The following is a 12,445-nucleotide window of genomic DNA, read 5'->3' on the forward strand; positions in this document are numbered from 1 at the left end:
CCAGAGGTATACATCAGTTGTTCTCCCCCTCAACATGGAGTCTGTCTCTGGACTTGGAGTTTGCATTCTCTAGGTTGGAGTGGCTGAACAGAGATCCTCCTGTCTATGCCCCCTCAGCACAAGGAATATAGGTATGCCCAGCAATGCCCAGCTTTTTGCATGGGCGCTGGAAATTGAACTCAGCTCCTCATGCTTGCACAGCAAGCACTTTTACCCACTGAGCCATCTTCCCAGCCCCAACTTAGTCTTTGTAAAGTAGAAAGTACCTGCTTAACTGTAAAGTTTCAGTGCTGTCAGTCATTCAAAAGGTCATTCCAAAGCAAGCACTATGAATATGAAAGTCTTCAGACATGAACTAGATATGGTTCCTGCTTCAAGGAACTCAGTGTATATGTGGAGATAAAGCATACACAGATCATATATAAAGCTGCAGGAAAGTAGAATAATGGGGATAAAAATCATGAAACAAATTAACAGTGTTACGAGCTTTTAGAAAGGGGAAAGAGAATTCCTTTAGCTTTAACTAAGAAATGCTTCCTGGTCCTTGAAGACAGTGAACGTTGTGAAGGGCGTAAGTGAAGAAGAGAACAAGAAGGAGGGTGGTTGCCGAGTAATGCCAAGATAAGAACAAGCTGTACTGGGCAGGAGGAACTTGAGGGCGTAACCTAGGAGGGCCTGCAGGTGCCCAGTCTGGAATGTGAGTCAGTGAGCGTGGGCTGTGTCCCCTCAGGACTTATTCTCTGGAAATGTAGACCCGGGAGGACCCCGTCTCTTACACTGCAGGAGGAAGGGCTTCCTGCCCAGGAAGGAGGCTGCCCCGGCCCCTGGGCCACTTCACTAAGGACTGTACTGAGAAGCACTATTTCAAGATGTGTTAATCGGATTTCCCCAGAAAGGATTACCACCCCAAAATTAATAGGAGAAAATAAAAATAGCCAAACAATTGAGTTTTCTTACTAGAGAACTTTGCAGAGCTCTCAATATTGAGAATTATACCAAGAATTTCAAATAGGGCATGTTCACTATGTCCAACATGATTGATCTTTTTTCATGGGCTTCGCAGTGTTTTTGGAACACCCTTCAGGAAGCATTGTTCTGTGCAGTTAAGATTGGCTGGAGCCCAGGTGGTAGTGTGTGGGGGTAGCAGTGGCTAGCCTGCAGTCGGCATAAGCATAAGGTTCGCATTCAAAAGCTATATGGAGGCCTGGAGGGATGGCTTAACAGTTACGGCATTTGCCTGCAAAGCAAAAGGGCCCAGGTTCGATTCCCCAGGACCCACATTAGCCAGATGTGCAAGGGAGCACACACATCTGGAGTTTATTTGCAGTGGCTGGAAACCCTGGTGCGCCCATTCATTCTCTCTCTCTCTCTCTCTCTCTCTCCCCCCCTCTTTTTCTGTCAAATAAATAAATATAAATAAAATATTTTTTTAAAAAAGCTATATGGAAAGTTAATGCCTGTGTGAGCAGATTGCTCATTAGCAGCCTGGGTCCAAGATTGCAAGCTGAAAGGAAAGGGAAAGGGACCAAGATTGGGAAAGGGGGGGAATGTGGCACTTCCCTGTGCTAGGAGCAGGGAGTGACATGGGAACTAGAAGGAACTGGTGTCAGTAGAAATGGATCACTTTAGTGTTTCTCGGGGCATGGGAGATCCAACTGCCAAGTTTTGGCAGATACCAGTGTATTGTGGAGAGAGACAGTTCTTTTTTTCTCATTTTTATTTTTAATCTGGGTATGGTCTGAATACTAGTAATAATAATAATTTTCTATGAATTCACTCTAATTCCAGAAGTTGAACCACACCCACCCAGTACAATTTTCACCACACTGATGACATCATCTCATCTTCGGCGAACATTTTTCCTGATTTACTCATAAGAAGTTAGTTCTCAAGGCCAATGTCTGTTCTCTCTTTCAGGTGTTTGCCTTTGATTATTGCTTTTGGTCCATGGATGAATCAAACACGACAAAATATGCCGGTAAGCTGGCTTTCCGTTGGGCCTCTCGCTCCTTCCGGTTTATCTATTTTCCCTAACTATTCTGGAGTTTTGTTTTTCCCACTTAATTCACACCCACACCTTCAAATTCTAACATGTGGGTTTGGAAGTCAGTGAAATTTGGCTTCAAAATGTGTCTCTGCCACTTAACTTACTAAATGCCCTTGGCAATGTTTTGAAGCCTCATTATAAGCTGAGTGTGTGCATATCTGTAACCCTAGCACAGGGAAAGCTGAGGCAGGATGGCTGCCTCAAGTTGAAGGCCAGCTACCTAACAAGGACCAGAGCAGCTCATGCTCATCGGGCTTCTGCCGTCACCAGAGATGTCCTAAGAATTGGAAGCAAGCCCAAAACGGTAGCTTGAGGGGCGGGGGGTGGGGTGGGGGAGGGAATGGTGGTTTGCTGTGATGGTCATATGAACTACTGGTTTCAGTTGCCAGCCTTCCTTGTCCCCTTTCAGGGAATGCCCTGATCTACTTATGTAGCACAGCGACTCTTGAGCCTTTCCAGACGTCGGTCTCAAGTGCTGCGGTCCAGAGGGCAGCAGCGTCTGTTTGAGAGCAGAAAGTCTTGGCTCCGTCTCTTCTTTTGTGCCCTTCAACATTACATCTAGTTTATTAATTTTTATTTTTATTTTATATTGTTTTTTGAGGGAGGATCTCACTCTAGCTCAGGCTGACCTAAAATTCACTATGTAGTGTCAGGGTAGCCTCAAACTCACAGCAATCCTCCTACCTGTGCCTCCTGAGTACTGGGATTAAAGGTATGCACCACCACGCCCAGCTAGTTCATTATTTTTTTTATTAGTAGTATTTTTATTTTTGGCTAGTTCATTAATGTTTAATTGATAAAAGTTACCTATGTTATTGTGTTAAAGTGAATATTTCTTTAGAATTTTAAATTTGTTTTTACTTACAGAGAGAGAATGGGCTCAGCAGGGCCTCCAGCCACTGCAAATGAACTCCAGATGCATGTGCCACCTTGTGCATCTGGCTTATGTGGGTCCTGGGGAATCAACCCTGACTCCTTTAGCTTTGCAGGAAAGCACCTTAACCACTAAGCCATCTCTCCAGCCCAGAGCCAAATATTTTGAAATATATATATTGGGGGGCTTTTCCATTTTCCAGAATCCCCTTTTGCATTATCTCAAAAAAGAGTTCTGCATTCCTCCCCTCTCTTAAGTTTTGCCCATAATCTCTATATAAAATCTTTCTAAACTTAAGAAATGAAATATGTACATTGGGTAATGGCTAAGTCAGCTAACTAAAATACATTTTATCCCACACTGCTTTTCGGGTAAAACACTTAAAATCTAGTCCCAGAGACACTGCACAGTTAACAACTCTAGTCACCACAGTGCACAGTAGATCTCTTGAGCCAAATACTTGATCTCAATGAGTGTTTCCTCTATTTCTAAAAACATCAGCTGAACTTTTTTCTTATTTATGTTAAAATGAAATGAAAAATGTAGGTCTTAAAGATTTGGAGGTGAGAAGTTATATGCAGAAAGTTAAGTTTTGTTTATCGCCAGCTTTTTCTTGTCACACAGAGCAAACTTACTGAGAAAGTGATATGTGTTTCAAAAAGCTCTTCTGCGTGAGCTAGAAGATCCTTCTCTTGCCTGTACAGTGTGAATGAGCCTTTTCCAGCCTCTCCTCTGCAGCTTCAGCAGCATAATTTAGTAAAAGGAGAACTACTTCTCAATGTTGATTATAATTAGGTTTTTCTTTTTAAAAGTGTGTGTGTGTGTGTGTGTGTGTGTGTGTGTGTGTGCAAGCATATGCTCATGTGAAGGTCTCTTGCTGTTGTAAATGAATGCCAGACATTTTGGCCACTTTCTGCATTCTGATTAGCAAAGTGGCTTGGGGACTGAGCCTCACCAGCAGCCTTTAACTGCTTGGCCACCTTCACAGCTTCCTGTAATAAGTCTTTTCATTGTCCTTTTGGAATCATAGATAATAAATTCTAGAGTCTGAAGCCTATTGTTGTCACTGTTAGTATTACATATGTATTTTGTCCTGAATGTGTGCCCTTACATTTAAATCAGCACTAGAAGTGAGACATCTCCTATAGTTGCAGGACACATGAGGACAGACCAGGTATATATACAAAGGCCCTTTTCCACTCCGCACAGTTGATATTTAGGACGTGTGCAGAAATACTCACCAAACCTCTCAGGCCTGCTGAATAAACTCTAAGGTGAGGACTGCGTTTAAGTCCCTTGTGGTATAGCTCCAGCCCACCTTCTGTACCCTCAGCTGGTGACTCCCCCATCCTCTTCAGTACCTCAAGACGTCCTTAATATTCATGAAGCTCCTACTGTGTGCGTGTACAGCAGCAGAAACCCTTAAGAAATTTTTCAAAATGTTAGAAAGGTTGGGGCTGGAGAGATGACTTAGTGGTTAAGGAACTTGCCTGCAAAGCCAAAGGACCTAGGTTCAGTTCCTCAGTACCCATGTAAAGCTGGATGGTTAAAGTGGTACACGCATCTGGGGTTCATTTCCAGCAGCTGGAGACCCTGGTTCACCCATTCTCATTCATTCATATTCTTTCTCTCTACTTGCAACTAAGTAATTAATCTTTTTAAAAAAATTGGAAAGGAAAAGGGGGAAATGATATATTATTTCAACTCTAAATTTTATAGGCTTTTTGTGTGGGTAGGTATGTCATGGTTCCATTTTTGATAGTCTGTCTGTGTAGAGCAGGCTGGCCTTGGACTTATGAACCTCCTGCTTGTGTCTCCTGAATGTTAGGGTGCAAGCATGCATCACCATGCTGGACCTGAACTTTCTAAGTTTTAAGTGCTATGGGATCCAAGCAGAGAAAATCTTGGAGGGCATCACAGAGGGCATAAAAGTTGAGCCTGGGGAGAGAAATAAAAAGGTTAAGTATTTGAAGTGAAGCTTATATTAGATAGCCTGATTGAGCCACTCCACATTGTATGCAGATATCAACTCTTATGCAGCACAGAAATGAATGTAAGTTTTATTTTCCAAATTAAAAATTTATGTGAAGGGTGTAATTAAGGAGGAATATAAATCCAAACAAGAGGAAGTGATGTAGATCCAAGTCAAGCCCCTTGTCTTTGATGTCAGGCTTGGATTAACACCCAAGAACTGTGCTTTGGTTCCTTTTTTTTTTTTTTTTTTTTTCCTGAGTGACATCTTTTCTATAAAATGGAAATGATTGTACCTGTGCATATGGTTGTGTTAGGTCTTAACTAGGAACCTTCACATGCTGATTAATGGGAGGTGTCTCAAAAGATGTTCATTGGCGTTTTCCCATAAGGGAGTGGGATGAGCACCGTGCTAGCCTGGGCTTGAGCAGAAGGCGCACTGCAGCTGGGATGACAGGATTTTCCCAAAGTTGAAGTGAAGAAGAAATGGGGTGAAAATGGGGCTGTTGACAAGATATGCCCAAAACCATTCTTAAGGAAGATTGTTTTCTGTTTATTTGCTGTATCTCAGCACCCACCTTCCATGATTATCCACAGAGACTAGAGCACCCCAGTGTCTCCTCAACACCCACCTTCCACGATTTCCACAGAGACCACGGGAGCCCCAGTGTCTACTGCAGTGGAGGTCAGGTTCCAAAACTTCCTTTTTAGTCAGATATAGCTTCATTAGATTGAATCATGTCTGTTGCTCTCCAAATACTATGCTCAGAAATATTTTAAAAGATAAAAATACTTAATATGCTAATAGCCTAAAATTGACTCCAGTTGTGGTTGTATGATCACTTGAATAACCATGTTCCCATCAACCTTGACATAAGATCTTTTGACTCATAGGACGATGAATCTTTATAATGCCTGGGACAATTTTTTCCTACTCTATAGATATCTTCATGATGATACAAATGTCCCTCTTAGCAAAAAGTAAAATTTGTGTTGTTTTTCTAGGCTGTTTATCCATTACACATAATTTTCCTGGTAATTGCATTACTTGAAGATTAGTTGATCAGTTCCTGTGCTAAACTGATTTCCGTCTTCATCATTTAAAAGACGTAGTGATTCTTAACTGTGAATAGAAAGATTAAGATACACCATTCATTCTCCGCTGGGAACTAGGGAATGGAGAGGGGAAGCACAGATTTCCTGAAAACAGCCTATCTGTCAGGCCCCGTGAATAACGGCTCCATTGATGCTGAGCGGGGCTCTCAGCGCTGCTGTCTGAAGTGGGGCTGGCAGGAGAGGGGGGTCAGTGCTCATAGGAGAGGGAGGGAAGATCAGGAGATACGCGGACTGGTAAGTGTCACCTGGCAGGTCAGAGGTTTGATTCTCAGTGATGTTATGTGGGTCATTAAAAGCTGCCACAGGAGCCTTTCCTCCATGGCTGAGTGACTAGACATTCAGTTCTAGGTTGGAGGTATGCTTGGAGAATGTGGGCTCTTTCTTTATTCTATCAGGGTCCCAATCCCCGGTCCCCCCACCTTTGTACTATGTATATTACTGAGTCTCGCCATGCTTCTGCTTCGTCACATGTTAGAAGTAACAACAGTTCTGACTTCATAGGCTTGTGTTGCTACTGTAATGAACAATGTACTTAGCTCACAGGATGCTCTCGCTTAATATTTATCCTCATTTTTGTCATTGTCTCTGCAATGAGAACCAGACAGAAGCAGTACATGGAGAGAATATGCATGTGCTGGGGTGTTTATTTAAATTTTTATTTAGGTGTTGGTTTCACTTAAAGTGATAGTGACAGAGACAGTTTATCAAAGAAGGGAGGCACTATCAGGAAGGGCAGTGGGCTGGGGAACTAGGCAAGACAAAGACTCCAAAGCCTGGACTGGGATTTAAGACACCAGGTTTTGCTACAGCTGGTAGGCTTTGGTCAAGATAAAAATAACCTCTACCAGTCTCTTTTTCCTCATCTGTGGATCCAAGGAGGTGAAGGAGGAGATCCCAAGGAGGTGAGGTTAAGGAGAAGATATCGCCCAGTGTGATCTCAGGTCCTCTCAAGCCTCTGATAAAGCATGAATCGTCCATTTGATATGGGCAGCACAGCTGTGGAAGACGTCTCAGAGGCAATCAAAGGCTTGTTTGTTAAGCCATTTGCATTGCATTGAAGCAAGCTTTGAACATTGTACATTTGAAGCATCTCTTTTCCTGTTGCCCTTTGGATGGGTCTGTGCAGTGTTTTCTGGCAGGTACTTCTGCATCTAAGCGGAAAAAAAAAATGCACTAAGAGGCAAGAAACAAAATCCAAGTAAGCAGCCTGTAGAATTAGGATCTAAGGTACAGTACTGTGCATAAGCCCACACCTTCCCCAATGTCACATACGTATGTTCATAAGTAGACGTTAAAGATTATAACATCACTGGGCTGGAGAGATGGCTTAATGGTTAAGGCACTTGACTGTGAAGCCTAAGGCCCCAGGTTCGATTCTCTAGTACCCACATAAGCCAGATGCACAAGATGGCACATGCATCTAGAGTTTCTTTGCAGTGGCTAGAGCCCTGGTGTGCCTATTCTCTCTGTCTCTGCCTCTTTCTCTCTCAAATAAATAAATATTTTTTAAAGATTATGACATCATTATAGTCTATACTGATCACCTTGAGCAGTCTTAGTAAATGTTCACATCATTCTAATTGCAATTAAGACATTATTTTTTTATGTATATGCCTACGTGTTGCATGTTCGTTGTATGCAGGTGCATGTGGATACTTGCGTGTGGTGGGGACAAAGGACAACTTGAGTATCATCCTCAGAAATACTGTCCACCTCCTTTGAGACAGGCTTACTCACTGGCCCGGAGCTCATCACTTAGCCTCAGGGATGCTCCTGCCTCTGTCTCCTCAGCACTGGGATTATAGACATGCGCCACTGCACTCGACATTTTTACATGGTTCTGGGGCTCGAACTCAGGTCTCCAGGCTTGTGAGGCAAGCATCTTACTGACTGACTGTCTCCCCAAGTCCAATTAAGACCTTCTTAGCAGTGATCAGTACATGGGAGAAAAAAACACACTTCCTAAAATGAGCCATGTTGGTAGTAACTGGTTCTTTTTTTTTTTTTTTTTTTTTCCTGGTTTTCTGCAATTCTCATTGCAGATATAAAAACCAGCCAGATGGTGGATTATGCAGAGGTCAGTGTGGTTAAGACATTGTCTGGCCTGAGATTCCCAACTGTGGACTTAGGAATGACATAACAGCCCTTTCCACATGGCTTGTTGCTCAGTTGGCTGGAGTCATGTGTTCTCAGGCATCCCTCATGCCCAGGAACTTGAGGGGAGGGCTGCTCATCTGACTCTACTCACATTGTTGCTCCTGGGCGGGGGCGCCCGAGCTCCGCCCACTTAGGCTATATCGTGGGCAGAGCAGCCATGATTAATTCTGCTCCCCTCATGGCTATCGTATGCGTTCAGAGGTAGGGATGATTTGTTGTTTAACCAGAGAAAGAACAGCAAGGAAGCAAAACATGGGCATAAAAATCAGAATTCTAAAAGCCAAATACTGCATTTGAAAATAGAGCTGAATTTTCAACCGAGTGACATGATATTAGTCTTAACATCTCACGGAGGAAATGGCTCAGTGGTTAAGAGAATTTGCTTGCAAAGCCTGACAGCCCAGGTTCAAACCCCCAGTTACCACATAAAGCCAGATCCACAAAGTGGCACATACATCTGGAGTTCGTTTGCAGCAGCAGGAGGCCCTGATGCAACCACACTCATTATCTCTGTCTCCCTCTCAAATAAATCAATCAGCAACTTTTTTGCATTTATGAATTAAATTACATAGTCACAGAGATGTTCAACTGACACAAATTAGTTTAGGAGCAAACACAACTGACCCCTTATAAAAACAGGTTGGTGGGAGCCTAGGGAGTAAGTAGCCAGCTGCAGGCATCTGGCCTGCAGTAGACCTACATTGCATGGATGGGTGCTTGTGCATCTGACAACTGACCATGTGGTAGTCAGTTAAGAACAAGCCTAGTCTTGGGCCAGGTGTGGTGGCACACAGCTTTAATCCCAGCACTCGAAGGCAGAGGTAAGAGGACCACCATTAGTTCAAGACCACACTACATCGTGAACTTCATCCAGCCTGGATTAGAGAGAGACCCTACCTCAAAAAAAATTAAAATTAAAATAATAATAATAATAATAAAGAACAGCTTGGCCTGTAGAGATGTCCAAAATAAATGAGCTAAGCTAATGTTGATTTTTTAAAGAATATGCATATGTATATTTACATATAGAATACATATATAATAAATGTAGCCAAGCATGGTGGTGTACACTTTTAATCCCAGCACTCAGGAGGCAGAGGTAGGAAGATCACTGTGAGTTCAAGGCCAGCTTGGGCCTACAGAATAAGTACGCACTCAGCCTAAACTAGAGTCAAATACTACCTTGGGAAAAAAAATTATATATATGCTTTATTTTTCTTACATCAGTCTATTTTTTGTTTTAATTTTTATTAACAACTTCCATGATTATAAAAAGTATCCCATGGTAATACCCTCCCTTCCCCCTCTACTTTCCCCTTTGAAATTCCATTTTCCATCATATCCCCTCCCCTTCTCAGTTTCTCTTTTATTTTGATGTCATGATCTTTTCCTCCTCTTATGATGGTCTTGTGTAGGTAGTATCAGGCACTTTGAGGTCTTGGATATCCAGTCCATTTTGTGTCTGGAGGGAGCACATTGTAAGGAGTCCTGCCCTTCCTTTGGCTCTTACATTCTTTCTGCCACCTCTTCGACATTAGACCCTCAGCCTTAGAAAGTGTGATAGAGATATTGCAGTACTGAGCACTGTGGTCATTTCTTTCCATCACCATGATACCTTCTGAGTCATCCCAAGGTCACTGCCATCTGAAAAGAGAAGATTCTCTACTAAAAGTGAGAGTAGCATTATTATAAAGGTGTGAACATTAACCGAAGTGCTTACTGGGCAGTTTGATAAGCACAGTATAAACATTTGGCCAGACAACAGCAGACGTTACACCCCTAGGACTCATGACTATCCCTGTTTTAAGTTTTCAGTATCAGGAATGTATTCCCACCCATGGAGTGGGACTCCAGTCCAATTAGAGGGCAGTTGGTTTCCACCATGATAGACGTGCCACTATTACATTTGTTGGCTCATTTGGCCTGGCTGGCCAAATACAAGGCTTGCAGTGTCCACTGTTGAGTATCTTCACTGGTGATTTCTCTTTCTCCCATTGAACTGCATGCAGAATGGCTTCTTCCAGCTTTCTGTCGGCTGGTCTACACGGAGGAGGTTATCAGTTCAGTTCCAGCAGGATTTCTCAGTGGCCTTGCAGCCCAAGTATGTGGAGTCTTCAGCAACAGGGTCTTACCATCAATTCCTGGTGGGAAACCAAGGGCCTTGGCAATGGCCTATAATGTTTAGGGGGCATCAGGGACTTCCCTGGGCAACAACTCACTGGAAGGTATCCCATCCCTGACACTGAAAATTTGCTAGCAACAATCTATGGCTCCTGAGTGTTCCATTGTCCAAAAAAGTAGGATTCCATATGATTTATTTATATCCTCTTAGATTTTGATTAGCCCTCCCTCCACCTTTCCTTTACTTGATCTCTTCCCCTGATGTCACTGTGGACCTTTTCACCCCCATTAATTAATCTATTCTTCTACTTACAAATATATAATACCATCCTATTAAATATCCCCCTCCCTTCCTTTCTCTTCCCTTTATATCTCTTTTCTAGCTTACTGATCTCTGCTGCTAAGTTTTTCCCTTCTCACACAGAAGCCCAATCATCTGTAGCTAGGATTCACATATGAGAGAGAACATGTGACGCTTTGCTTTTTTGGCCTTGGTTACCTCACTTATAATCCCTTCCAGATCCATCCATTTTCCTGCAAATTTCATAACTTCATTTTTCTTTACCGCTGAGTAGAACTCCATTGTATAAATGTGCCACATCTTCATTATCCAATCATCAGTTGAAGGACATCTACGCTGGTTCCATTTCCCAGCTATTGTGAATTGAGCGGCAATAAACATGGTTGAACAAGTATTTCTAAGGTAATGAGATGAGTCCTTAAGATATATGCCTAGGAATGCTATAGCTGGGTCATATAGTAGATCAATTTGTAGCTGTCTTAGGAACCTCCACACTGATTTCCACAATGGCTGGACCAGATTGTATTCCCACTAACAATGTAGAAGGGTTCCTCTTTTTCCACATCCTCGCCAACATTTATGGTCATTTGTTTTCATGATGGTAGCCAATCTGATAGGAGTGAGATGGAATCTCAATGTAGTTTTAATGTGCATTTCCTTGAATACTAGGGATGTAAAACATTTTTTCAGATGCTTATATGCCATCCGTATTTCTTCTTTTGAGAACTCTCTATTTAGTTCCCATAGCCCATTTTTTAATTGGCTTGAATTCTTATTATTTAATTTTTTGAGTTCTTTGTATATCCTAGATATTAATCCTCTCAGATGTATAGCTGGCAAAAAATTTTTCCCATTCTGTAGGTTGCCTATTCACAGTGTCCTTTGCAGTACAAAATCTTTGTAATTTCATGAGGTCCCAGCGGTTAATCTGTGGTTTTATTGCCTGAGCAATTGGGGTTATATTTGGAAAGTCTTTGCCAAGACCAATATGTTGAAGGGTTTCCCCTACTTTTTCCTCTAGCAGTTTCAGAGTTTCAGGTCACATCAGTCTATTTTTTAAGAGTTTCTTGTAGCTCAAGCTGGTCTCATCCTCTTGCCTCTATCTTCTAAATGCTAAGATGACAGGTATGCCCCACCATGTCTTGTTAATACAGTTCCACGGGTTGAACAAAGGGTTTTGTGCATGTTAAGCAAGCCTTCTACCAAGTGAGTTGTATACCCAGCCCTATCCCTTATCTTTTTTTTTTTTTTTTTTTTTTTTTTGAGGCATGCTCAACAGACTGGCCTTTTTTTTTTTTTTTTTTAAATGAGTAAAAGCAAGACACAGAATTGGCACACCAGGGCCTCCAGCCAGTATAATTAAACTCCAGACACGAACTCCAGAGTAGTGTACCATCATGTGCACATATGTCACCTTGCACAACTGTCACTTTGTGTGTCTGGCTTACATAGGATCTAGGGAGTTGAACATGGGTCCTTAGGCTTCGCAGGCAAGCACCTTACTCACTAAACCATGTCTTTAGCCTTCTATCCCTTATTTTTAATACTACCCAAACCCATTTCTTTTATATTCTCCTTTCTCCAAGTGTATCCGTTCCTTAGAGTATTTGCTGGCAAGAGATGCCATTTAATGAAATGAAGTGTATGGGGTAGATAGCAGCAGCAGCAATATAAAATACAGTCCCAAATGCTAACTTCCCAGCACTGTGCTAATCTCTCTACATGCTGGAGGTAATGTAATTACCAATCAAATAGAGTTACTGTCCCCAAATTGGGAGGCCCAGGAGGGCCTGCTACTGTGAGAGGCTAAAGCAGTGGCCAGTGTGGGCTGAATCCAAGTCAGGGATGCGTGCTGGTG

General features: G+C 42.4%; 1 protein-coding gene across 6 annotated transcripts in view; it reads left to right on the plus strand.

The window, feature by feature from the left end:
• Positions 1-12,445, plus strand: part of Kif13a (kinesin family member 13A) — a 213,424-nt gene that overhangs the window by 99,968 nt on the left and 101,011 nt on the right. For all 6 annotated transcript variants that reach the window (XM_045136321.1, XM_045136320.1, XM_045136323.1 and 3 more), the window contains exon 4: positions 1,918-1,978. In XM_045136321.1, the coding sequence (XP_044992256.1) occupies positions 1,918-1,978 (61 nt within the window). The remainder of the gene's footprint in view (positions 1-1,917; positions 1,979-12,445) is intronic.

This window comes from Jaculus jaculus, chromosome 17 (assembly GCF_020740685.1).
Source record: "Jaculus jaculus isolate mJacJac1 chromosome 17, mJacJac1.mat.Y.cur, whole genome shotgun sequence".
Classification (NCBI taxonomy): domain Eukaryota; kingdom Metazoa; phylum Chordata; class Mammalia; order Rodentia; family Dipodidae; genus Jaculus; species Jaculus jaculus.